Raw genomic sequence first — 27906 nt, forward strand, 5'->3', positions numbered from 1 at the left:
GGTTCGCCAATATGAAGATCTTTGCCAGAGTAGAGATCTTTGCCAGAATTGTTTTCAACAGAGGGATGGAGGATGGAAGTGAGATCTCAGGGATGTGAGGACTGAATGAGAGGTGAGCAAATGGAAAAAGAAGGTAATTTTCCTCTTTCCAGAAAGTTGACCAGAAAAGAAAGCAGAGATCTGGGCAATAGCCAGAGACATTAGAAGGTGGAGAAGGCCAAAAGAGATTGCTTCTTTCCAAAAAGAAGTCTTTAAGCATATTTACGAGTTATATGCAAAGAGCTTGTGGAAAGGAGAAAAACTGGTGGTGTAAGAGAGATGATAATACACAGAAGCAGGTGCCAGAGATGAGAGGAAATAGATCCAGAGTACAGGCGAAGAGGCTGGCTTTGAACTGGAAAAGGAACTCTTTATCCCCATGAATGGTGGAGGGGAGAGAATTATGGGAAAACAGAAGTTTGCAAGGCCAAATTGTTTAGGTCCAATCACTTTATTGATAAAGTAGAGGGGAGGTCATCTGCTAACTGTGAGAACTATGGATTGGAGGTAAAGATCTCTAGGAGAAAGATGAAGGGCTCTCAGAGGTCCTGGATGGAAGGGGAGTAGGGGCTCATGGAGAATTATCACAAGGGTTGTTAAATAGTCCCAGCGGTCCCAAGGGTCCAACCCCTGAGGCTGGAGGTTGGTCATTCCCATTGATTCCAGTCTGCACGGTGGACTGATTTTCTCTAGCCCCTGAGGAACATGCTCAGATATGCAGCGTACTTACCATAGCACATGGTAATACTATCTTCAGGGGTGGCAAATACTATGGCTAAAAATACAGACCTAGGGCAAAAGCATGTATCACTGTCATCTTTAAGGCATTAAACATTGAAGAAACTGCAGTTGAACTCTTGGTGTCATCTTTTATACACTCCCCAAGTTTTAGCCACAGGAGGAAGGTAATACTTGGCCCAAGAAGGCCCTTACCATCATTATTTTTTCCAGTTTTCAGGAGACAAAGTGCTTATTCTCATCCAGAGTAAGTTGACCATGTTTCAGGGAAGTTCAAAACATAAGACAGAAGTAGAGTCCAGAGCCTAGCCACAGGGAGGGTTAAAACTTGAGTTGAGAAGATGCTATCAAGAAAGAGCCAGAAAGAACGCAGTAAAAATTAAGAGACAAAGACTGAGGTGAAGTAGGAGTCAGGGACAGAGGAAACAAAAGGAAGCAAAGTAAGAAGAGAAAGAGTGGAAGGGAGAAGTCTGAAAGGACAGAGACAGAGAGGGGGAGAAGCACTAAAAAGAAAAGTGAGGAATAAAGCAAAGAAGGAAGAGGTTAATCCCAACTGTGGAACCAAGAAGCCTGCTTGGGAACCAGTCCCTCCCCTCAACTGCCTTGGGAGCTGAGCCTGAGGCCCCACCTGTAAATCTCTCCTTGTTGGTACCACAAATGCACATCCATTCCCACCCACACACTCCACCCTGCTGCTGAAAGTCCAGGCCATTTTGTTTTGAAAGGTCTCTGTCAATTAAATGGACAGTGGTGTCCAAGAGAAGCTACAAAGGTATAATTCTGCAGAAATTTCTTCCCTTTTTATTGCTTACCCTCCACATAAACATAATAGGACACCACTAAGCCTCAAAACCAGGTCTATTTGGCCGACAGAAGTTAAAATAAACTGAGAGATTTAAAACTTCCTTCAACCATTGGCTTCTTAGATAATCATGGGTCCTCCCTCCTTAAAGTCTGAGTCCCTGTAAATTAAAAAAAAAAAAAAAAAAAAAAAAAAAAAAGCCTGTAAATCCATCCATCTCATCATTCTACAAAATGACCCTCTCTGAGGATGAAGGTACAAAGACCTTGCAACACCCTGTTTTCAAGGGGCTCAAGAATTCGTGGAGGGAGAACATACATGTGGCCACAAGTTTTTTAGGTTATGCCATTACCAGGGCATCTCTTACTGGAGGAGCTGTCAGCTTCCTCCAAGTATCCCTTAGTGTCACTCCAGTTTTTGTTGTTGCTGTTCTTTTGTATTTGTTTTTCGTTTGTTTTAAATAGTAGCTCTACTGGCACCCACACTAGTTTTTTTATGTGGCGCTGTCAGCTACCCCACCACCACCTTCCAATTGGATTGCCTTCTTAATCCCCTTGTTCCAGAAGTTCTAGAGTTCCCAACTGTGCCACAGGGCCCCAAGACCCCGCCCAGGTTTGGTGATTCTCTCGGACTCACAGGACTCAGAGACAATCATATTCATGGCTACGACTGATTACAGTGAAAGGATACAAAGCAATCAGCAAAGGGAAGGGGCACGTGGGCGGAAGTCTGGCGGACACAGGCACAAGCTTCCAAGAGGGCCCTCCCAGTGGGGTCACACAGGATGCACTTAGTTCCTGCCACAGTGAACTGTGACATCACGTGTGAAATATTGTCTATGAGGGAAGCTCACTGAAGACTCAGTGCCAGGGTTTTCAGTGGGGGCTGGTCACACAGACACTCTCTGTCCAGCACGTAACACAATTCCAGGCTCCCAGAAGGAAAGCAGCTGTTCAGACAGTTTAAACAAGTTACTCTCACCACTTAGTTTTCTATCAGTGGAGAGAACAGTGTACCATTCAAGTTCCCAGATACGAGCCAAGGGCCAATCTTACAAGCAGCCTTTCTAAGCATAGCAGCCTCAGGCCTGCTATGTTCATTATTTTCTGCATCCCAACATTATTAAGACATTAATTGGTTATAATAAGTTTACTCGGCAATACCACCTCAGAGCACTTGTCACAAATTAAAATGATAATATTTTGTGTCCACTTGTGTGTCACTTGCCTGCTTGTTCATTTTCTACCTCTCCAACTAGAATGTTGGCCTCATGAGGGTAAGGACTTTGCCACATTCACTGCAGTATCTTCAGCACCTCGAGTAGGGCCTCCCCTATTATAGGCACTCGACAAACATTAGCTGAAGGAATGAAAGAAGAGATCAAGAGTTCAGCCTGGGCCAGATTCAGGGGTGAGCTCCTTCCTGGGCGACCACAACCTGAATCAGCTGAGATAAGGGCCTACGGAGTACTTTCCAAAGGCAGTTTAGTCACAGAGATTCCCGATCTGGGGCGCGTCTGAAGTCAGAGTTTCTGGATCCCACCTGCAGCTGTGTCAAGAAGGAAATATAAGAAAGTTCTGTATCTGCTCATTTCTTTCCCTTTCTCTTACTAAAGATAAACACGGTGCCGGTGAGTGTTTCCCATGTTCCTCCCCACTCTCAGAAACATTTCTAATGTCCAGATTAAGTAGCTCCTGAGGGTAGCAAAAATGATATTCCTTTTGAAAAACAGCAATCTGTGTAGCCTTGGAGAAAACCTAAAGGACCCATGAATGGAAAGGGGTCTCCGGACTGAAAATCAGTTCTCACTTAATGTCTCCTCTCGCTATTGCTCTGGCGGTTGAATGGGGTCAGGTTTTCATCTTATGTAATATGATGGGACAATTCAACTTCCAACAAGTGTAGCAAATTTCCCTAGAGCTACATAGGAGAGAGCTAAGCGGTTACATAAACACATATGGAGACTTAGAAATTTTAAAGAGAGGCTAAATACTCAGAGGGATGTGTCACCCCCAGGGGAAATTAACAGTTGGGTCAACAAGCAGAACTCTCCAATTTACATGTGGATCTCAGCCAATTTTATGACTGCACCGCAGGAGGAGGAAATGGCCTTAGGTACACATTCTTCGTGACTTACTCTGAGAGGAAGAAAATAAGCAATACCTTTCATCTCAGGATAACAGGAGAAAGAAAAGCAATATAGCCAGAAATGACCACCCGGTGGAGGATTTGGGGTCAGAACAATGTATCTGCTGGGGAAACAAACACTCAAAAGGACTGACTGAAAGGACTGAATGAAGAGACTAGTTACAGACGTGTGGATAGGTTAAGGGAACTAACAAAGGACAGTGAGGCACCGAGAGACTCACAGCAGCAGGAAGCTGATACTACTGTTAGTCCTGATGAGAGCAAAGGGTAGAAGTGGTGTCATTGGAACCAGCGAGCTCTGTAGTCCTGGAAGAGGAGTTACCCATTAGGAGCTGCAGCTGGTGCAGACAGAGTCAGAACCATAAGAAATTGAGGGGAGTTGGGGTGGGGGGTGATAAATACCCCAACCTCTCTTTCCCACTACTCATCAATCTTCTCTGATGGCTCCCACTGGCCAAAGCCAACTGGAAGCCAGGGGCAAGGAAATCTGTGTAAGACAGAATACAGAGGTCAGCTTCCTGGGGCACAAGCAAGTCAGAGAGGGTATATGCACAGAAGTCAGAGCAAGTGATCTCTCCTACCCTCACTCTCACTCAGTTGCCAACAATGGGTGACAGCGGGTGAATGTGTTGGGCACAGTCCCAAGTCCATTACAATGGATAACCCTACTGCATACTCGGGAAGTGATGTACCACGAAACTAACCCACCTGCATCTTCAGGGCCTCTCACTTGCACATACATCTTTGAAGGTCCTTAGAGGGATCCTAACAATGAGTTCACATAGTCATATTTTTAGAAAATGTTTAAGTGGAAGATATGTTCGTGTTAATTTATTAAAATGACTGACTCTTTCCACTTAGAATTCCCTACCACGATCTTTCCCTTCTTGTCAGGTGGCATTCAGTACCTGTTGGAATTTTGGGGATCTGACTAATGAGAAGTTGAGTTGGGATCACACTAAATTTGGGTGCAGTGGAATATTTTTAGGTGGTTTGTAATCATCCCAGTGTAGGGATGGCTTCCAGGAATGCTCCTTCTGTCCATGGTGCTGATTCATCATGAACCGAAGCTCAGGGCCACGGATCATATCCGAAGACGAAAGTGACCTACAGCACATGGCAGTGGGTATGTGGTGTGGAGGAAAAACAAGATTTGAAAGAAACAGAGCCAGAAGCTAGTCTCTGGAAAATTCTTCCAACCATCAGATGTGAATTCTCATTGATGCCTCGACAAAACGGAAGTTCTTTCTTGGCAAGAAAACACTCTACAATTCAGTGCATACAATTATAACAGCATTGTACTTTTCCCTCTCATTTTTGATGGGAATTGTGTGAAACAGAATAGAATTTCTGTGCCTGTAGGACATGAACCAGTATCACCATGGATTATATACCAGTTATTACAAACGCTATATCTTACTATGTATTTTGTAAATCACGTAAGTAAAACTAGAGAAAAATATGCAAATCTGTTCTAAAATAATGTAATAGCTCATATTTACAAAGTATATACAATGAGTATATTAAGTACTGATAGATAAGTACTTGACAGATAATTCATTTAATCCTCCCAAGAATCTTTTTTTTAATTAAAAAAAATTTAATAAAAAATGTGGGGGGCAGTAATTAGGCTTATTTATTTATTATTTATTTTAATGGAGGCACTGGGGATTGAACCCAAGACCTTGTAAATGCTAAGCATGCACTCTACCCGTGAGCTACATACCCTCACCCACAAGAATCTTTTGAGGTAAGTATTACTATTATCCTCTTCCTGGCTTTTATTTTCAAAAGCCAAAACTCATCGTTGAGACCAAAATTAGAGGTGAGAAGTGAGTACTTCTCCAGGAAGCATGATCAAAGAAGGACTTTTCCAGAACAAAACCCCAGGCACTGGAGCAGACCTCAGTGGCTGGGCCCCAGGCCGAAGCCGTGACTGCTAAGTATCAGCAAGGCCGAAGGAAGGAAACACTGGGGCTGGGACAATGAGCAAGTCAGCAGAAATTAGTAGAATATCTAGTAGGATGGGGGCCTGAAGTTATGATTAACTCATAAAAATTTTAAAAGTAAATTTATTGAATCTCTGAGTTTGAGGACTAAGATGTATATCTGCTATCTAAGTTTAACTCTGAAAATGGAACCAAAGAAATAATACAGCTTAGCTTCACCCCCTTTAGTATCTGGGTTAACTCACAAAAGAACATTGGCTTTGAGCCAAAAATAACTGGCTTCAAACCGCAGTTTTCCTATGTATGAGCTCAGTGACCTTGGAAAATTTATAAAATTTCCCTGAGTCTCAGTTCCCTCAACTGTCAAATGGGTGTCATTGCAGGAATTAACTTAGGCACTGCCTTTAAAAACTCCTAGCTTGCTACTGTATAACGGACACTTAAATATCGGTTCCCTTTTTAAAAGAACATAAAATTGAAACACATTTTCTGGAGGAAAGTGTTGCAGAAGCACAAATTACACAGTCCTGTTCCAACACCACCTAGCTAATATGTTTTATGAAGAAACCCAACTGCAATTTTAAAAAATTTTGACTCACCCAACATTTTCCCCCTGCTTTCTAAAACTGGAAACCAAGGAGGTAACGTGTATCCATCTGTGCACCCACACCCTTCTGAATATGAAATTTACATAAAAACCTCCTCAGTCTGTTTATCCAGGCCTCCTTGGTTTTGAGGCAGATATATCTGCTTCAATTAGAACCTAATCCTGCTTACCTCACACTAAAACCAGTGAGAAAGAAAAACAATAGTCCATTTAATTAAATTATGCTAAAGCCTGAATTCAATCCTCAGTGTATTAAGAAGGAAGATTTTGAATATTGATTACTGTTCCCTGCATAAAAACTCCACTACCTGATCCCGGCTCTCTCCCTAATAAAGAATGAAGCTCCCCCTCCGCACCCCACCCCCAATCCTGGCAGTTTTTATTTTATTTAAAAACAAATTAAATCGGTCCAGCTCTAGAAAAAAAAGAAACATATTGTTCCTCCTTTTCCCTTCTTTCAACTGTCTGTTTCTGGCTTCTGGAATTTCTCTGTCCTTACCCCAACCATCTGATGCTAGGTGGCCACTGTCCTCCTAGTCCCATGGTGACTTTTCATTCCTTGGGCAGCATCCTGGATCTCTTTCCTCTCTGCCTGTCCTCTTTGTTCTGCTAACAATCCTTAAAGAGAGGCTGGGCTCTGCCTGGGGCCACACCCTGAGTTGCGCTAGGCATCTCCAATGTTGTTTGCCTAGAAGTTACACACAGGGTTGTGCACAGAAACCTGGGTTAACCGATGCCCTGCTTCTCGTCTATCCGATTTGGTGGCCCATGTAGAATCTGCACCCCAACCCAGCCCTGAACGAAGGTGCACAATAAACTTCTGACTCTAGACTGCCCTGTGTGAAAGAGTAAGAGCCTGCTCCTTGCAGTAACTGGCTAAGGAGGAAGAATTGGGTAGACAGATTGGATTCAGAATTAGAGATTAGGGTAGTTACTTGCAAACCTGATCGTACCATGGAATAATCCAGGGAGATTTTAAATAACATTGAAGTCCTAGCCCCATTTCACCTGACTTAGTTGATTTGGTTGGGACTTAGGCTGGGTATTTTTTTTTAACTGTGGTAAAAAACACATAAAATGTCCATCATCACCATTTTTAACTGTACAAATTCAGTAGTGTTAAGTATATTCACATTGTTGTGAAAGAGATCACCAGTTGTTTTTCATCTTGCAAGTCAGATTAAACATCAACTGAACATTAGCACTAAACATCAACTCCTTTTTCCCCCTCCCTCCAGACCCTGGTTACCACCATTACCACTTTCTGTCTCAATGAATTTGATTACTTAAGATATTTCATTTAAGTGGAATCATGCATTATTTGTCTTTTTGTGACTTACATATTTCACTTAGTATAATGCCCGCAAGTTTTGTCCACGTTGTTACAGGTTTCTTTCTTTTTTTTTTTTTTAAGGCTGAATAATCTTCCATTGCATGTTTATACCACATCTTGTTTATTCATCTCTTGATGGATATTTGGTTTGCTTCCACCTCTTGGCTACTGTGAATAATGCTGCTTGTGAATATGGGTGTGCAAATATCTCTTCAAGACCCTGCTTTGGATTCTTTTGGATTTATATCTAGAAGTGGGATTACTAGATCATATGACAGCTCTATTTTTAACTTTTTGGGAAACCACCATACAGTTTTCCATGGTAGCTGCACCATTTTACATTCCCATCAACAGTGTACAAAGGGTCTAATTTCTTTACATCTTTGCCAACATTTGCTATTTTGTGTTTGTTTGCTTGTTTGTCTGCTTTATAATAGCAATCCTAATGGGCATGAGGAATGATGGTGATATCTCATTGCGATTTTGATCTGAATTTCCCTGATGACTAGTGATATTGAACCTCTTTTCATAGGCCTGTTGCCCATTTGAATATCATCTTTGGAGAAATATCTATCCAAGTCCTTCAGCTAATTTTTAATCAGGTTAATTGATTTTCTGTTGTTGTTTTTGAGTTGGAGGAGTTCTTTATATATTCTGGATACTAATCCCTTATCAGATATATGATTTGCAAATCTCTTCTCCCATTCCATAGATTACTTCTTCACTCTGTTGATTGTGTCCTTTGATGTACAAAAGTTTTAAGTTTGAAGTATTTCTATTTGTCTATTTTTGCTTTTATTTTCTGTGCTTTTGATGTCATATCCAAGAAACCACTGCCAAATCCAATGTCATTAAGGTTTCCCCCTACATTTTCTTCTAGGAGTTTTATAGTTTTGGTTCTTACATTTAGGTCGTTACTCCATTTAGAATTGATTTTTGTATGTGTTAAGGGTCCAACTTCATTTTTTTTTTTTTTTGCATACGGATATCTAATTTTCCTAACACCACTTGTTGAGGAGACTTATCTTTGTCCATTGAGTAGTCTTTGTATCCTTGTTGAAGATTATTTCATCATATAGGGAAGGGTTTATTTCTGGGCTCTCTAGTCTATCCTGTTCACCTATTTTGTCTGCCTTTATGCCAGTTTCACACTGTTTTGATTACCTTAGCTTTGTAATATGTTTTGATACCAGAAAGTGTGAATCTCCATCTTTGTTCTTCTTTTTCAAAATTGTTTTGATTATTTGGGGTCTCTTGTGACTTTACATAAATTTTAGGATGAATTTTTCAATTTCTGAAAAAAGATACCACTGCGATTTTGATAAGAATTACATTAAATCTATGGATCATTTTGAGCAGTATGGACATCTTAATAATATTAAGTCTTCCAGTCCATGAACATAGATGTCTTTCCATTTATTTGTGCTTGTATTTTCCCCTAGCTACAGCAGTTTCTTCACAGATAGGTTCATTGCCCCTTAAGAGCCAATGAGACATAAGGAGAATTTTCTTCAGATTTCTGAAAAAAAAAAAAAAAAAAAAAAAAAAAAAAAAAAAAAGCAAGCTCTAGTCCCATGTGCCTTGAACCTGAGGGGATGTAGAAACTGAAGTTGTTGTTACCAACAAGCCATGAAGCCTGAGGTGGGTGTCAACACCATAGAAGCCTGAGACAAGAAATGGAGTGACACTGAGCCTGGATGATTTCCTCTGAGTCCTGAACCCATCAGTACTCCTGATCTTACCAGTTATACAAGCCCAAGCAGTTCCCTTTCTGTCTAAACCGGTTTTGGGGTTGGCATTTCTGTCACTTGCAACCAAGATCCTCGCTGATTTAGAGCACAAGATAGTTAGTCAAAGAGTGGGTGACCAGGAAGCCAGAACCCAGGCCAGCAGTCCTGGCCATGAGCTTCCAGCAACCAGAACTATGCTGCCCCTGAACAGTACCTGATTCCTGGTTGAGGCCAGTCTGCAATTCAAAAAAGTGTCCCAGGTTGCCAACCTTGCAAAAACCACCACAGCCCCCAAGCCCATCACATCTGACAGATTCTTGCAGTTACTATTCCCTTCCTCCCCTTCCCTTCCTCTGGCTCCCAGCACCAACCTATTCTTCCCATCAACACTGCTCTCAGGGAAAGATTTCATTCATTCATTCACACTAAGGTTTACATGACTCATATGTTCCTACTTGTTAGAATATCTACATTTCAAAAGGGAACAAAATATCCCAATAACAAAATTTCTAGTGATGGAATTTTTTAGCATGAGAGTAGTCACTTCTATAAAATTTTAAATTGCCTTGGTTCACTGCACCATCTTTGAAGCCTAACTCATTACAGACAAATGAATTTGTCTATGTCTATATAGCTCTATATTAATCATTTAACACAGTGATACAGTACTTTTTTAATCATTATAGAATACAGCAATGCACAGTAGGCTCATAGTTTACACTCCTTCTATGCAGAAAAGTGCAAAGTGCCCTCAAAGACATCAAGGAAACATCACCATCATCAATACTCATTGAACACTTATTACATATTCTGTATGCTAGGCATTGTTCTAAGAACTTTACACACATTATCTGATCTAATCCTCACTGGCACTCTATGAGGTAACCACGTGATGAATCACATACTGCAGCTGAGGAAATTAAGGTGCAGGGATGCTAAGCAACTTGTTCAAAGTGGCAGTTATTATTTGAAGAAAACTATGGAGCAAAAAACTATTAAGAGACACCAGGTGGAGCTGGCCTCCAGGGCTCCTCCAAGGACGCCCAGGATTCACAACCTGGAATCTAGTGAAATTGTGAATGGAAAAAAAAAGATTATTTTAGAATCAGATAAATCAGGAGTGTCCAATGTGCCATTAAAATGCAAGAAAAATGAGATCCAGCCCAAATATCAGCAATAAAACTAGACCACAAAGCTGGTACTTCCCAGTCTGGCTCTCTGCATTCGTTCATTCACTCACTCATTCATTCAGCAAAAACATTCCATAGAAAATACTCATTTACTGCGCATGGAAAATGTTGGGGATGCCAAAATAAAAAATATAAACATATGAGCAAAATAAATAAATAAGCTCTTTGCTCTCAAAGAAACAATAGTGTTGGGGGAAATGTGTGACATCAAAAGTGTAACATCAGCTACTTAGAGAGGGAGGAGCCAGCTCTGCCTGGAGGTACCAGGAAAACATCACAGGAGAGAAAGAGCAGGAGCTTTCAAAGGAAGTCAAGGCAGGGAAGGGCAATCCGGGAGAGGAAACTGCAGAGGCCAGGAGACAGGGCGTGAGACAGCAGGTGAAGTGTCTGCAGAACTGCAGGGGCCTCATTGCTGATGGTGAGGCTGAGAAGATGGGCAGATTGGGTGGTGAGAATTCTTATGGCAGGCTGAGGATGGACTCTTTCAGGGGATAGTGAGTGTTCTTGGTCACATTTGCAATTGGAAACAGATCAAAAATTTATGTCTGTGGAGAAGGGGTTAGAGCTGGCTAGGCATGCTGGGTGGGGGATTTCAAACATGGAAGTGACCTGGTTAGATCTGCTCTTGGGTGCGGGCGGGATGGGATGCTTCTGAGGAGTAGGGAGAATGGATGCGGTTACAGGGGGTCGGGTTCAGAGGCCATTGCATTAGACAGATGAGAGCTCTAGGAAGTAAACTCACAGGGCTTGGTTACTTGGCACATCAAGTATGGGGTGTGGGTTGTGAAAGAGAAAAAGGCACATCTGCCTTCCTGGTTTCTGAGCTGGGAGACGGAGTAGATGGTAAGGCTGCCCACTTCTTTTCTGCACTAATCATTGCAGGCTGTAACCAATTCACTGATGCAGACCTGGAAAAACTAGCAAGTAACAGTTTCCTTCTCCTCTTCCTGCTTCAGCCCCAGTGCCACTCCCCCAGGCAGAGCCACGATTGTCAGTACTAACTTGGTGCTTTCCTTCAGATGTTTCTCTATACCCATGCTGAACTCAGTTAATTTTTTAAACACAAAGAATGATTCTGCTAAAAGATATCTTGCCAAATTATTGAAATTTCTAGAGAGAATGTTTGCAATCAACTATACCCATCACAGTGTTGGGCAAAGGTTCAGGAAGGGGCACCACTTCAGTGATGATATTTCTTTTAGGAACCACATCACTTGGGAGTTCATTTGAGGCTATGTCACAGATTCACTCCTTGTTACACCACAGTCAGAGGACAAAAAAATTGCTGCACAACACCCGGGTATAATGAATCAGTAATGAAATTGATAAACCTTTTTTTATTAACAATTCTCCTACAATATAGGTACGTTCATCTCCACAGTTAAATATAAAAATATATTCTCTTTGTATTTAATGCCCTGGAAATGTCAGCAGGATTGTTTGTATGTACATCAGCCTTCAATTGGAAAATCAGCTTTGGAAATTTTTCTTTCCCCTGTGACCTACATAATATTACTTCTACAAATTAAAAATAAGGCAAATGTCATAGGGATGTGAAGAGATGATTTTGAGGCATATGCAACTGCAGCGGCATGGGATCTCTCTCACAGACACACAATACATAAAAGTTGCTCAAATTTTCAGAGGAAAAACAAAGCCTACCTTTTTTTAATGGAGCTAAAATAAATCATATTGCACACACTAAATTGCACATGTTCCTATAGGGAATTCACAGGCTGGGAGGTGTTATCAAGAGCTAAAATGGAATAAAGTAGCCCCATTTAAGGGCTCTAAATCTTTCTAAAGGTACAGAGATAACCTGTAACAAAAGATATATTAGAATAGTAACTAAGCACACTTTGGTGTTGGGCAAGAAAAAAGTCGAGTCTAAATTTGTCAGAAACTTAAGGCTCGTGTTTAATATTTCTAACTTGATGTAAAAATAGAAACTAATATGTAGCAAGTGTTCATTCTTGGTGCATTGGTTTTCTTAAAATGTGCTTCATATTTTAACTATTTCCAGTGTTGAACTCCTCAGTTCATGAATTAATTATAATATGAACAATAATTGTAATAAATAGAAGATATTCATTGAGCATTTTTTATGTGCCAGGCACTATTTGAAGGTGTTTATATCATTATTCCATTCGTCCTTGCAATCCATCATTATCCCTCATTTTAGAAATACGACCATTCCTAACTTCTAGTACTGGGTACTATAGACGCAAGGGCTGATTAATCAGGGTACTGTTTTGGGATGACAAAACATTCAATGGTATCAAACATCTGGGCAAGGGAGCCTTGCCCAAATCAGATATTTGAAGCTGCTTCACGGCTGAGAGTTAACTGCCCAGAGTGGTCAGAGAACCAAATAGAACTTGAGATCTTGGTTTCCCCCCTTGTACACAGAGTCCGAACTTGGAAACAATAACCTTTTGCATCTGAGACTAGAGGTTGCCAGGACAGGGTGTCCAGCATGGCAGAGAAGAACTGCTTCCAGATCTCAAATTAAGGAGAGAGTGTGTACACTCCTGCGAAGTTGCAGTGAGTAGCTGTGGATACGTGCATGGTCAAGGGTACACACATCATCAATGAGATCCCACTCCAGAGTTAAAAGTTGAATTTGTTGCCATCAAAACAATCAGACAGACCAAACGACCAAAACAATCATATATATATATGTTCCCATTAGAATGCTCACAAAGACATTTCATTAAATGGAAAACCCAGATGTAGAAGAGTCTGCATGGTATATTATCATTTGTTTAGAAAGCAGGTGGTGGAAAGATGATGTATTTACATCTATGCTAAAGTGGTCAGTGAATATAACAGGAAAGTTTCACAAGAAATTACCTCAGAGGAGAGAGCCTGGGAGACTGAACCTCAGGGATAGGAGAAGACTTGGTTTGCCCTGTTCACCTTTTTATTATTTCTCATCTTGTAAACCATGTATATGCATTACTATTTCACTTAGATAGACAACAGATGGATGGATGGATGGATGGATGGATAGATGGATGGATGGATGGATAGATGGATGGTTATTGATAGAAAAATTTCTTACATTTGCCCTTTTATATCAATTTCCCCTTCATATTCATCTTCCACTCTTCTCCACCCTGCCCGATGCCCTGAGAGGCTGAACTTTGGTTTCCACTTGGGTTTGGCCAATAGGAGCACCAGTAGCAGATGAGAGGAGAGGAAAGGAGAGTGAGGTCATCTTGCTCCCTATAGGGTCATGGTGGACTCCAGAAGGAACAGATTCTGAGAACTCTGCCCTCCCCTGTCCCCCTACTTCTCATGGAGGACTGCGTCATCCCTTGTGATTTCCCTAAACTCTGCCCACACCTCTGTAAAATATCCCTTTATTAAACTCTCCTGCTTAGATGACCATATTTGAGTGACCCAAAGGTTCCTGCTGGAACCCTAAAAGATAGATAAAAGGAAGGAAGGGAGGGAAGAAGGGAGAGAGGAAGGGAGGGAGGAAAGAAGGAACTAGAAAGAAAATACATCTGAAAGGGGATGGTCTAGAGGTGTCACTTAACCAGAGAACAACACTCCAGAGTCTGGACCTCAGCAATGCAGATGCATTCACTTGATTTTGCTAGGACTCTGCGAATGGTTCTCTTCCTGGGGGTGGACTCCCACTAACTAAAGTCACAAAAGACTGAAGAATAAATCAGAACACCAGTTTCCTTATTTAAGGCAAAAACTAGAACTTCCAAAGGGACCAGTTGTTCATCTGCGCTGGACAGCACCTTCCTCCCAGCAGAGAAATCCATGGGTAAAGCCAGATTACCCCTCATCCCTACTCCCACCCTCCAGAAGCAGACAGCTGGGGTCAGAGCAGTGGAGTTCAGTGAGACCCATGTTTAAAGGATCAAGCTGTCATCATCTTTTTGTATCCATCTCTGTTTCAGAAATGTCTTTGTATCAGGGAACCAACATATAAGGTTTAAAGGCCAAAATCTCCCTCTCCCAGCAGTTGAAAGCACATTGCTAACTTTTTTCTCTCTCTGACATTCCCTTTTGTATTTTCTTTTCTGATCCTTCTGATTGACTCATTTTCTCTTTACTCATGCTAATACCATTTATTCTGAAAAGATTTTAGACAGGCTATTATAGTTAGTTTTTGCTTTTTCTTCCTACTTCTTTTTTGAGGGACAGGGAGGTAATTAGGTTTATTTATTTATTTTTGGTGGAGGTGCTGAGGATTGAACCCAGGACCTCTTGCATGCTAAGCATGGGCTCTACCACTGAGCTATACCCTCCCCACCCCTCACTGACTTCTGATTTGGAGAAACATTTTGCCTATAGGGTTTCACGTTGCATACACATGCACCCATTTACTCAGGTAATGGTATTTCTCACAGGTCCACCTTGTGTCAGGAGATACATGTTCCATTCCCTGGAGATACAGTGGAAAACAAGAAAATTTCCCTGTCCTTGTAGAATTCTCATTCTAGTGGTAGAAACAGACAATAGTCAGGTTGACCAACAAATAAATCATATAATACAATTCTAGATGGCGATATGAAGAAAGTAAAACAAGGCAATGGGGTAGAGTGGCTGCTTAAGGGGTGCTGCTTAGGTAGGGAGAGCCAGGATTACCCTGAGAGGGTAATGTTTGAACTGATACCTGCAAGAAAGATGGGACCAGCTACTGGAAGGAGTCTGTGTGCTAGGCATGATTATTCCCCAATAACCATTCCTAGCACAGGGAAGGGCAAGGGCAAAGTCCCTGGGTCCACACAAGCACTGAGTGTCCCAGGAACAGAAAGAGGCAGGTGCTGAAGCCAAGGAGAGAGTGGTAAGAAGACATGTCATGGGGTAGATGGGTCAGACCCCAGAAGAGCTGGTAGGTCAGAGTCGAGTCCAGATTATACTATAAGCGCAATGAGAAATCACCAGGAAGCACCCATCAGGAGTGTGATAGCATCTGATTTACAGTTACACTTATAATCACTGTGTCGGCTGAACTGAGACTCAGTTGTACAAGGGAAAGAACTTAAGAGGTAATTGCAAGAACCCAGGCCAGAACCGATGGTGATTAAGACTAGGGTGACAGCAGACCAGACAGCAACGCGTGGTCAGGATCAGGATGTAACTTGGAGGTGGACCTGGAAGAACGTATTGATAGATTGAAAGTTGCAGAGTAGAAGGTGGTGGCAAAAACCAAGAACAACTCTGGGTTTTGGCCTGAGCTGAGGGGGGACAGGGATGCCATTAACAAGATGGGAAAGGATCAGGATTAGGGAGATGGGGATGAGGAGTTTTGTTTTGGTTTTGTTCATGATTCATCCAGTCACCATCATATGATGGTTTACCTCTCAGAGTTCTGGGGGAGACTTGGCTTACATTCTTATTCTTGGAATTCCTTGTTTCCTCCTTTCCCCCCACCATAATATAAGGAACCAGAAAACACAAATAATTGGACTTTTTTTCCTTCCTTCTGTTTCTATGAAAAAGAAACACACGGCAAATAAACCCAAGTGGAATTATTCAATACAGAACTTTCAGGATGCCATAGGGTCAATATGGTTTCAGCCTAATCGTCTGTAGCATCTATACCCTCTGCTCTGCCTGATGGGAGCTGATGGTCTAAGTGGCCGTGGTGATGACCCTGGGACACTGCAGAGTATTAACATGTCTTCTGAATCATCACAGAAAGATGAATTTATGTGCAACATCAGCTTACTGTTAGGTAGACGCTGCCTTATCCATACTATGCTCTCAGCAGAATCCCAAAATGAACTAAAATGCATGGAGATTATTTAACCCAATAATTTTTCAAACAAGTGGAAGGTGACTCCCTCAGGAATTTCAGATGCATGAGAGCTTTTAAAATGCCTCGTCACCCCCAAAGGTACTACAAGGATCCCTTGAGGATTATTTTCTCCCTTGGCTGCTTTCCAACCCACTGAAAACCACCATCTGTGATAAAAGCTCTCCCCAGTGACAGCGGACCTGATCTGCATCTGTATAGGTAGAAAAAAGGTTGAGAACTATGAATCATATTAAATTTACTAGCGTGAAGTAGGAAAAAAAAAAGTCAAAGAGGAAAATTTCTTGTCCATGGTCACTGGATATGTTTGTGTCAAAACCACTAGTCAAACCCAGGTCTCCTGACTCTGCCACTTCCTCTAAAACACATTGAATGTTTATAGAACAAATTTTGAAAGAAATCGCTCTTGAATTATAATTCTTTTTTTTTTAATTTTTTTAAATGTTTTTTTTTTCTTTTTGGTGGGGGGAGGCAATTAGGTTTACTTACTTATTTATTCTTAGAGGAAGTACTGGGGATTGAACCCAGGACCTCATACATGCTAAGCATGCATTCTACTACTTGAGTTATACCCTCCTCCCTTGAATTACAATTCTTTTAGAAGCAACGATTCCTGTTAAACAAAACATTGAATGGACTAGTATTTCCTGTTTTTGTAGTCTAAAAAAGAGGTTAATTCATGTTTAATTTCTTGCATAAGAAAATATATGCAGAGCTATATGCTGAGTGGTGGAATTTCAAAATATTCTAAGGTATAATTTCAATATAGTAGAATTCTCCCTTTTAGGTGTATGGTTCTAGAAATCTTGAGAAAAATTTTCAGGAATGCAACCCCACCACAATCACCACCCAAAGTTCCCTCCTGCCCCTCAATAGTTGATACCCCCACCTCCAGCTCCTGACAATCACCAATGTAGTTTTAGTCCCAATAGTTTTGCCTTTTCCGGATGTCATATAAGTGAAATCTTACAATGGAATCTGACTTGTTTCACTTGGCAAAAAAAAAAAAAAATCATTTGAGATTCATCCATTTTGGTGTATGTGTCAGTGGTTTGTTCTACTTTGCGCCTGAGTGATGTTTCATTGTGCAGATGAACCACATCATTGTGCAGATGTACCACAGTTTCCTTATCCATTCACAAACTGGTGGACATTTGAGTTGTTTCTATTTGGGGGCAATTATAAATTAAACCACTATGAACATCTGAGTGCAGGATTTTATGCAGCCGTAGGCTTTCATTTCTCTTTGGTAAATATTTGGAGTAGATGACTGGGTCATATTGAAAGTGTATGTTTAACTTTTCAAGGAACTGCTGAACTTTTTCCCAAAGTGCCTGCGCCATTTTGCCTCCTCACAAACACGCATTGGAGTTCCACTTGCTCTGCATCCTTGTCGGGACTTGGTATTGTCAGGTTTTTTTTTTAAATTGTACTTATTTTAATGAGTGGATTGTGGTATCCCATTGTGGTTTCATTTTGACTAAAGATACTGAGCTTCTGTTCACAGGCTTATTTGCCACTCACATCTCTTCTTTGATGAAGTATCTTAAAATATTTTGCCCCCTTTTTTTAATAGGATGTTTGTTTTCTTATTACTGAGTTCTTTGAATATTCTGTATACAAGTCCTTTATCAGATACGTATTTTTCATACATTTTCTCCCAGTCTGTGGCTTATCTTTTCATTTTTTACAATGTCTTTCAAAGAATAGAAATTTTTAATTTATTCATTCTTTTGTCTAAGAAATCATTACCTGATCTGACGTTACGAAGATTTTCTCCTAGTTTTACATTTTAGACTCTACATTTAGATCTATAACTCATTTCTAATTAATTTTTAATAGGGTATGGGTCTTCTTTTAAAATACCTTTGTTAGAGTAATCTTTTTCATAATGACAAAACATTTCTTGTGTCATTCATATGAAAACGTCATTGGCTAGCCTACCTTTCATTCCAATAGAAATGAAGGCAGAAAGGGAAGCTTGGTTTGCCTTCACAAGGATCCCAGGTTCATCGAATTTACATCTAGTCCCCGTAGTGCCCATGGCTCAGTGCCCAGGCATTTTTACATCATTTGAAGACACAGTGTCATGTCTGATCTGGCTTGCTGGTGATGTTCAGCACAAGACAAGTCAAAGTGCTTTGTCTCCTAAGTATGGTAATTCCACAGGCTGTTCCCAGTTCAGCTTGGCTTTCCCAGCACTCACCACCCCTTAATCCATCTGTGGCTGCTCATCTTGGAAAAAATCTTAAAGATAAGGCATTCATAGCCCTCTTGGTTGCTTTGTCTACAATCTGCCTTGATTCATTTTTCAAATAAGGACGATGCACAGAGAAGTCAGAAAATTAATAAAGATCTTATATTCATTTCAATCTGAATTTCCTGGAAAGAGACTCTTAACCTGGAAATTTTGCCTTGCTTTACAAAAGCTTAATGAAACTCCTGGCCACCAGGCTTAAAGTGTTTAGTCTTAACACTTTAATGCCCTAATGACTAGTCTATGCTTTACCATCCAAGGGGACAGGACTGTTTTGCTAAGGTGAAAAATATCCACTTTTTTCAAGATCTCACGGGTGAACAAAATATTTATTTTTCTAATTAAACTGAGAAAAAGAGGGGTGGGAGGCGGGGAGAGAATGGTTATGGTAGAAGGAAAGACATGGGAAAGATTCATTCATGTGTGCTCTACCCTGGGGCTGGACAGAAAGAATCAGACCTGAGTAGGGCATGCCTTGCTGCTTGCAGATTTGCTAAAGGACACTGTAGCTGGGAAGGTGAAGAAGAGGAAGGGACCTGGTATTCAGGAGAGGGTGAATAGGGAGACGGACTTGAGCTAGGGCCGGGGTGGATGTCAAGTTCCAGATCACTGTACCTAACTGTACTGTTATCCCATCCATCTCAGCCAGCTAGGGAGACCCACCACTGGATGCAGCCAGCACCTCACCAGCAGCAGACCCACAGGAGGGTTGCCTGTCTGTGCCCCAGGACTCAGTTCAGCCCTCTGTACCCTCTTCTGTTCCTTTCCATAAAGCCAATCCCAGGAAGATCAGCAGTCCAGGACCTCTGTGGTCCCTCCAGTACTGGAGGGTGGGGCCCTTGACACCTGTAGGCGTAGCAAGCATGAAAGGGAAGTGTTCGTGCCTGGACCAGACAAGACCAGCCTGAGCCAAAGCTCCCACGAGCTAGAGCCGTGTGGGACACAGAGGTCCTGTGACTGAGACGGGTGGCACTGACACACGTGGGCACGTGGGCCACACGTGGGGTTCATGGCTGACACCACACATCCTTCACTCACGTGACCGTCCCAGTCAGTTTCACCTGGCACAACACACCAAGAACCAGAAGGTGGGAAGGGCTTAAATCAGTGCTTCCCAGGAGCTTTCTTCGGAAGGCAAACAGGCAAAAGATTAAGAAAACTTTGAAAGCAGAGACCTACATTTGACTTCCAGGAAGGAGATGGGTGACAGCTGGTAGAAAAACTGAGCAATCAGCTAGAGCAGTGGAGGGCAACACAAGGCTTTCTTTGTGGGGCAAGACTCTGCTTCCTCCTCTCTCTCTGCAGACTGGCTTGCATGGCTTTGACCTTGTGCCTCTCAACACCACTTGGAAATTTCCAGGAAGCTGATTCTGACTGGTCCAGATGTCTATTCCTAATCAATGTAGGTGAGAAAGGGTGGGTCACATAGTACAAACGTGGCAGCCACAGAGTTGATATCTGTGGGTGTTGAGGAATTTCTCAAAGGAAGGGCTGAGGACTGGGCAGACGCCCCGAAGGTGTACGTGTTACACCATAGTAGCACCTGCAATAGTCATTTCACACTGTTAACTCCTGTTGAGCTCATTGTCTGGCTAATTGTCTTTTCACGTGAAGCCTTGCCAACCCCAATTTCCCTAGGCAACTACATTTTCAAACCTGAAGACATCTTGGGGCTTTCGTCCCATCCTTAGAAACTATTAACATAATCTCGAATCTCCATTTTTGTTATTGTTAGCTATCTCTCCCCAGTCAGTACTCAAATAAAGGTTTGCTATGAAGCTAAATTTTTTTTTACCACAAATGTTTGAGTTCATTCCTTAAATATTCTCACCCAAAGTTCCAAAGTAAATGAAGCTAAATGGCAATGACTATAATGTTGAAAAATAAGGAACAAAATCATCAGATTATAGCTAAGAAAATTTTCTTACTATACATAAGACTGCTTGTTGCTTTCTCTTTTAAGCTTCTGGCTACCATCAGGGCAGTGCGGTAAGATTCTTGAAGTCCTATTTTCATTTATTTATTTTTATTTTATTTTATTTTATTTTATTGGTATGATGCCAAAATTTTGGAAGAGAGTCTATGTTTTTATGCAAGTCACTGATAAAAACATATGACTGAATTAGTCTAAAGATCTCTCTAGATAGCATAGCTCTGTAAGTCAACACTCCTTGTTTCTAGAGATTTGACAAGATATAAATCCATCTAATTGTACTATTCTTCAATTCTTCACCTTGAGAATATTTTAGGAGGCTTTGTGATCTGTCCAAATAAAAATTAAGCTATCCTACTACCTGGAACATCTTAACAGAGAAGGGGTAGGAAATCTAATAATTGCCCCACTGTGTCTGAAAAGAAATGAATTAATAAATGAGAAGCACTTAGAATAGAGCTGAAACAGAGTAAGCCCCTCTACGTATCACATTTTTATTAATATTGCTACATTATTTTGATGCAAATCATCATGGAAATTGTCAGTATTTTAAGTATCACACACCCACATAAAGGAAAACATTTATACAATAATAATAGTTGGTAATGACAGACTCAAACTACTCCATAGCTTACCATCGCGACACATCTATTCCAGGTTATACCAATGAGGAAAATGATTGCTATCTCCCTACACTAGAACTCTGGTTCATCAATTTTTATTAAAGGAGGGATCTCAGACTGTGTCTTCCTTCTGCAACAGCTCAGGCACCCTGCGGGGTTGAGGTTTAAGTATTAACATAGTCTTCTGATACCAACAAGAAACCCAGAAAAATCGGGGACGTCACACATCTTATTTGCCGTGGGCAGCATCTTCCTCCACTTTCATCTGTCTCTCTGTGGCTGCTCCGGGTAGGAAGCCCGTCTCTTGCACTTCCTCTAAATGCCCCCACAATCATCACCAACCCTGAAAACCCCCGCACTGAATCCTCCCTCCCGGTCCATGGAGGCCTCATCTGTATTCCAAGAGAACTTTGTTTTCTTTTTCTTCCTTTCCCTCAACCCTTTTAATCCTCTAGTTCAAGCAATTAGCTCTACAAATATTAGCTGCAATCAAGGTCTAGCACATGTGGTAATTTTCCCCCTAATAAATCAATCAATTCTTTCTGTGGAGTTTTTTTTTTTTTCCTCTCCCCTTACAGTCATTAGAGAATGACAATGCTACTGCAAGATCACCAGCAACTTGAATTAGTCAAGGAACGTCAATCAAATTTGCCAGATTTTGCTTTAAAGATGAGGGAAATGGGACAGATTCACAAAGGCCTCTTGTCTTCGAATAGGAAGCTTGATAAACCCTTGCTGAATCTCTCTGAGAGAGGCCTTGGAGGATAATGATCCATTTGGAAGAAAATCAAAATCACTATTACTAGTGACAAATCAGCCAAAACCCAGAAACTCACTAAAGAATCTAAAAATTAATAATTGGAATAATCAACCATCCAGTGTTTCTAGGCAATGCACCGTTATAATACCTAACAGGTTAGTGCAGCAAAGGGAAAAAGAGAAATGATCTAGCAAATGGACACATTTTAATTTCATAACTTGCAAAAAAAAAAAAAAGGTTTTAGTTAGAAGGGAATTAAGGGTCATCTGATGCATGCTTATCCCTGGGCTTCTCAGGGCTGACTTTAGGGATACAAGTTAGGAAATAAGGAGTGAGGGACCCAGATGCAAAGCGCCTAGAGCCCCACCTCTCCTAGGATAAAAGCTCAATTTGTATCTCTTCTTACACCCAAGAGTTCAGTTAAGGAAATGGTTTCTCTAGTTAAAAATAATTTGAGAATCGCCTATATGTATAGCTGAGACCACTCTTCATAAATGACTAAGACAAATGCCAGAGAAATGAAAGAATTCTTAACTTAGTGATGCACCTGGAGCCAGACCCTAGATCACACCTTTCTCCCCGGCATTCTTTCCACACCCCACCATGCCACGCTGCCTCCTACTCTTAGGCAGCAAATCTGGTGAGAATCCCCATGCCTTTGGATGGGAGCCTTTTTTTTTTTTTTTGAACAACCATAAGGAAAAACCAATGAAACCAAGTTAGTGTGAGAAGAGACATAAATGCTGTATTGGAAGCAGAAACATCATTTGCAATTGTACTCCTTTCTCGGTAATGTTTCTAGTCACACTGAGGAATTATGTCATCATCCAGCACCGGAAAAAAGGTCCTAGGGGAGCGTGGAGAGGTCTAGTTCTTTTTTCTTATGTCACCAAATGTATTGCTATTAAGACTGAGAGAAGCCAAGATTTCAGTAGGATACTTGGTGAAAACTTGCTGACATTAATGATTCAAATTCTCAGAAAGACTGCAAGGAAAATGGTGTCATCACTGTCATTCAAGACATTTAAGATGAAATTTCAAAAGAAGGCTGTCAGGCATAATGACTGCCAGGTTCTATTATATCATCCTCAGAGGGTGGATCACACACACTACGATGCAGCCTGTGGGTGGCTGATGTTGAGGTTTGAAAGGGAGCTGCACAGAGAGGAGGTGAGGTGGGCGCAGGACCCCAGGGGGGCTCTTCACAACCAAGAGAAACCACCGCTGACATTCACATGGTGACCTGGGGTAAAGCTATGATTCACAGCCCGGGCTTTAGTCTTGGACATGCTGAAACTTGACCTCATCAGGACAATTTGACAAGATCAGGCTCTCCACACTGAACAGAATTCAGGGAGGTCTGAGCTATAAATGGCAGTGCCAGTTTATTAATTTATAATGAGAACCTTTCTCCCTAGTGACCAGATGGCCATGTCTGATACAGTCCAGCACCGAGATACCTGCAAAGCCCAATAGTAATCAGAAGGCAGCTGGGTAGAATGGGGTCAGAGCCCCGGTTCTCAACCTTGACTGCACAGTGCAGTCACCTGGGGTGATTCGACACTAAATTCATACTCTAAAATCAAAAAATCTGAATCTCAGGGATTAGGACCCAGACATCAGTATTTTTTAAAATCTCCTCAAGTGATTTCAGTGAGCAACTAAGAACCACTGGCTTAGAGCCAAGAGGTCATCCAGGCCACTGTGAGGCTTTAGGCCTCATTCTTCCCTCATGGGGATCCACAGTCTGTATGTCACAGACCAGGAGATTTTTTTTAAACTGGGAGCAGACATAGGTTTGCCAATTTTTTAACTTGACAAATAAGGACATTAAAAATTCACCTACCATTATTTCACTAAAGAAAGAAAATCTTAACAAAAATTAGGAAGGACACAATTTCAGAATAAAAGATGTACTATGTTATATTCATTTTTCTCATGTTTCTATAGATCAGGGAAAACTTCACCGTATTTTTTTTTTATTGGAGTATAGTCGGTTTACAATGTTGTGTTAGTTTCTGGTGTACAGCATAGTGATTCAGTGATACATATACATATATACTTTTTCATATTCTTTTGCATTATATGTTATTACAAGATATTGAATATAGTTACCTGTGCTATACAGAAGGACCCTTGTTGTTTACCTATTTTATATATAGTAGTTTGGATCTGCTAATCCGAAACTCCTAATTTATCCCTCTTCCTGCCCTTTCCCCACCCCAGGTAACAATAAGTTTGTTTTCTATGCCTGTGAGTCTGTTTCTGTTTTGTAAATAAGTTCATTTGTGTCATATTTTCAGATTCTGCATATAAATGATAACATATGCTATTTGTCTTTCTCTGCCAGACTTATTTCACTTAGTATGAAAATCTCCAGGTCCATCCATGTTGCTGTAAATGGCATTGTTTCATTCTTTTTTATGGCTGAGTAATATATATTCCATTGTGTGTGTGTGTGTGTGTATATACATATAATACACACACATATACATACACACAACTTCTTTTTCCAACCATCTGTCAATGGACATTTAGGTTGCTTCCATGTCTTGGCTATTGAAAATAGTGCTGCTATAAACATTAGGATGAGTGTATCTTTTTGAATTAGAGTTTCCTTTGGATATTTGCCCAGGAGTGGGATTGCTGGATCATATGGTAACTATATTTTCAGTTTTTAAAGAAATCTCCATACTGGAAAACTTCACAATAAACTGATGCAAAGTTAAGAACTGGCATGATCTAACTGCAGTTCACACACGTAGTCAGGGGTCAGGGCTTTTCTTCTTAGACAACTTTAGATACACTTGGCTGGGTTTTGTTCATTAAGCCAATGTCCTATGCTAACTACCCCTCTCTTACCATGTCCTTTCTGTAGAGGTATTAATTGTATTGGTTAAGTTGTAGGTAATTTCTGCTCCCAGGCTTTGAAATGTTCTGTCTCCTCCAATTACAGAATATGTTGATTTAATTAGCTTAACTCTCCTTAGACACCTAAAAGTTTCTGGACTGGGTGTGACACATGTACCCCCACATAACTGCTTACTGGGGGCACTGGCACCATTTTGTTTTGCTAGTGCACAATAATGGAAATTACCCTAAATCCCATGGAGAATTCACTGGGAAGCCAAACCACCTGTGATGAGCTGAATATTCCGTGTGTCAGGTTACATGAAACAGACTTACGTTGTGAAACTACTTTTGAATGCCTCTTTGGAATCCGGTGTATATCCTGTCCTTCTGTGGCCGTGGCGTATGTTGCTGCCTCCTCCCCTGAAGGGACATTGGCATGCTTGAACTGGTTCTATACTTAGTTGTCTGTCTTCACCAAGACAGCCTCTGGCAACTACCAAAAGAGGATAGCTGTGCCAAGAAGTCCAAGACTATACCTCAAGGTTCTCCTCAAAGCACTATTAACCTAGACACTCATTCATGCCAACAACGGTATAGAATCTTCACTTATTAATTTCTTCCAAGCTGCCCCACTTAGAGGTGGATCAAGAGGACAGAAGCTAGCAAAAACACATACTTTCAACCAACTGGAAAAGTTCTCTAAGCACCCAAGATGTATAACTAATGATGGGCCATTCTGCCCTTGTTACTCTCAGCCCAACCCAACCCTCACTGAAGAGCCTGTCATCTCTTCAAAGTCAACGGCTGCTAAGAAAAGCACATAAACCTCAGAATTAGAAGACCTGATCTGAATCCAGTTCCACTACTCTCTTGGGCAAGTGTTTGTTCTTTCTGAGCCTCAGTTTCCTTACCTATGAAATGAGGACAGCAGCATCTTCTTCTTCTTCATCACTTTATATGGTAACTGTGAGAATTAAATAATTTAAGTAAAACACTTAGCAAGGTGCCAGATGTACTAAGTTCTTACTAAAAGTTCACTTTGTAGGTCAGGGCCTAGCACAAGGATGCGGCATAGACACTCGGTGTACACACACACACGAGTCCTATATCTGTCTGCAGAAAGAGGAAGCTCACTGGAAATGCAGAGTTAGAAAGCTGTCACTGAATTCTCAACTCTAGTTTTCAAATCTTGAAAGTTTGACTCAATTCACTTTGCTACTTAATCTTGCTCATGCCTTTGTCTCTTGTCTCCCTGACCCATTACCTCTGCTGGGACCCTTGCTTTTCAGTGACGAATTCTTAGTGCCTTCTGTCTGACCACGATCCGTTATTCCCATGAGAATGCCTTTGTCGTCTTGAGAGACTCTGGTATTTCTCAGATCCAGAACCACATTCCCTTGCCATTGTCCCAAAGCAACCAAATGTTTTAAAGGAAAGCATATAGAAATCTAGATATTTACATCTGTATTCCCATAGTTGTGTGTGCCAGGAAAAATTTAAATCATACTCTCTACTGATACACTGGTTCTAAATCACGGATCTGGGAGAAAAGAAGTTAGGGAGGGCAAGCCCCAGCAGTTGGTCCACGGAGCTTCGTGTCCATGCAGATCCAGTCCAGCCCAATATTTCATGCTGCTAGAGTGAACATTTTTCAAAATCAATTAATTACCAATATATACATGTCCTTCCTACCTCTGCCAAAACTCGTCTTCTCTCCCCACCAAAAACAAAACCACACCAATAAATGAACTTCTCAAGTTGCTAAAAATTTACCATAGGAGCCAAGCCTGTTTCTGAAAGTTTCAACTCACCCAATTGGACAAAAGGCAGAGGAAGGGGAGGGATTTATCAAGTTACACGGAGGACTCCATCTGTTATCTTAGACTTCTGTTACCAAGGGACACAAGAGGAGATACTTGAAGGCAGTTGGAAAGAGTTTTATTTTACAGGTTCTAAGTCCAAAGATTTCAAATTAGAGAGAAGCAGCAGCAGAAAAGGAGAGAAAAACAAGCAAGCGTGATGACACCACCTTCATCCTGACATTCTGACATTGAGCCTGTGGAGAAACACCGTCCATGGTTAAGTCGCCTGTTCTAGCTGGGATCTGTCCGCTCAGCTTCCATAATAAATGCAGTTAAAGGGGCAGGCACTTCTCATCAGTCACAAAGGTCTTGTTTTTGAACCTCATCCTCACAAAAGCCACTTCTCATCATGCCAAACCAACAGAAGAAGGTCATTTTTTGCATGGCTGGGGCATTAAGCTTCGTGTGTGCCCTCGGAGTCGTGACAGCCCTGGGGACACCTTTGTGGATTAAAGCCACCTTCCTCTGCAAAACTGGAGCTCTGCTGGTCAACGCCTCAGGGCAGGAGCTGGACAAGTTCATGGGCGAGATGCAGTACGGGCTTTTCCGTGGAGAGGGCGTGAGGCAGTGTGGGTTGGGAGCCAGGCCCTTTCGGATCTCATGTAAGTAACAATTGCATTAGAATTATTTAATACTTTAGGCATGCTCTTCCAAATGTTGAAAGAAATTATTTTTAAGAGCCTTGCCCTGTCTGTTGCAGAACTTTTCAAACAGGTGTGAACGATTTGAAATACCTAGCAGTTTCTTCTTCCTAGTTTTTAGTCTTTTTTGAAATTTTATTAATTATTCCATTCTTTCTATTTTTATTGACAACATATAGTTAATGTGTTGCTACAGAGTTAAACTTTTTGAAAAGATAAGCAATTAAAATTCTTCTTAAATATTAATATTTATGTAAGAAATGATGGGATCTTTTTTTAAAAAGGGGTGAACTTGGGGAAATAGAAAAGCTGTAAGAGATGATTTCTATTTCGTTCTTTAATAAAGAACCAGTGTCACGGGCTGCTTCGCTAACTCTGGCTGCTTCTTCCCCTTGCACATAACTTTTGTTTCCTGTCTACACCCCTATTTTCCCTGCTAGGCCCTTTGCTGTTGATAAATATTCTTTTTTTACCTTAACCAATTTGGATCACTTGACTACAGAAATTTAAAATGATATGCTGTCCTAACTGGGAAAGAATTAGATGCCTATTTAGTATAGAAAATTGGCCACTGATTGACCTTCAAATCATGTAGAGAATACGAGACTGATTTTCCTGTCACGATATTTGTGAGCTGGAAGTGTTACCCACAATAT

The 27906-nt window shown here is 41.1% G+C and overlaps 2 protein-coding genes across 4 annotated transcripts in view; one reads left to right on the plus strand and one right to left on the minus strand.

Moving 5' to 3' along the window:
* The window catches only part of MED12L (mediator complex subunit 12L), a 625134-nt gene that overhangs the window by 364890 nt on the left and 232338 nt on the right, over positions 1–27906 (minus strand). The gene's annotated exons all lie outside the window — the stretch shown is intronic.
* Positions 26767–27906, plus strand: part of CLRN1 (clarin 1) — a 36316-nt gene continuing 35176 nt past the window's right edge. For both annotated transcript variants that reach the window (XM_010951979.3, XM_010951980.3), the window contains exon 1: positions 26767–27211. In XM_010951979.3, the coding sequence (XP_010950281.1) occupies positions 26959–27211 (253 nt within the window). In that variant the 5' untranslated portion in view covers positions 26767–26958. The remainder of the gene's footprint in view (positions 27212–27906) is intronic.

Source organism: Camelus bactrianus, chromosome 1, assembly GCF_048773025.1.
Source record: "Camelus bactrianus isolate YW-2024 breed Bactrian camel chromosome 1, ASM4877302v1, whole genome shotgun sequence".
Taxonomy (NCBI): domain Eukaryota; kingdom Metazoa; phylum Chordata; class Mammalia; order Artiodactyla; family Camelidae; genus Camelus; species Camelus bactrianus.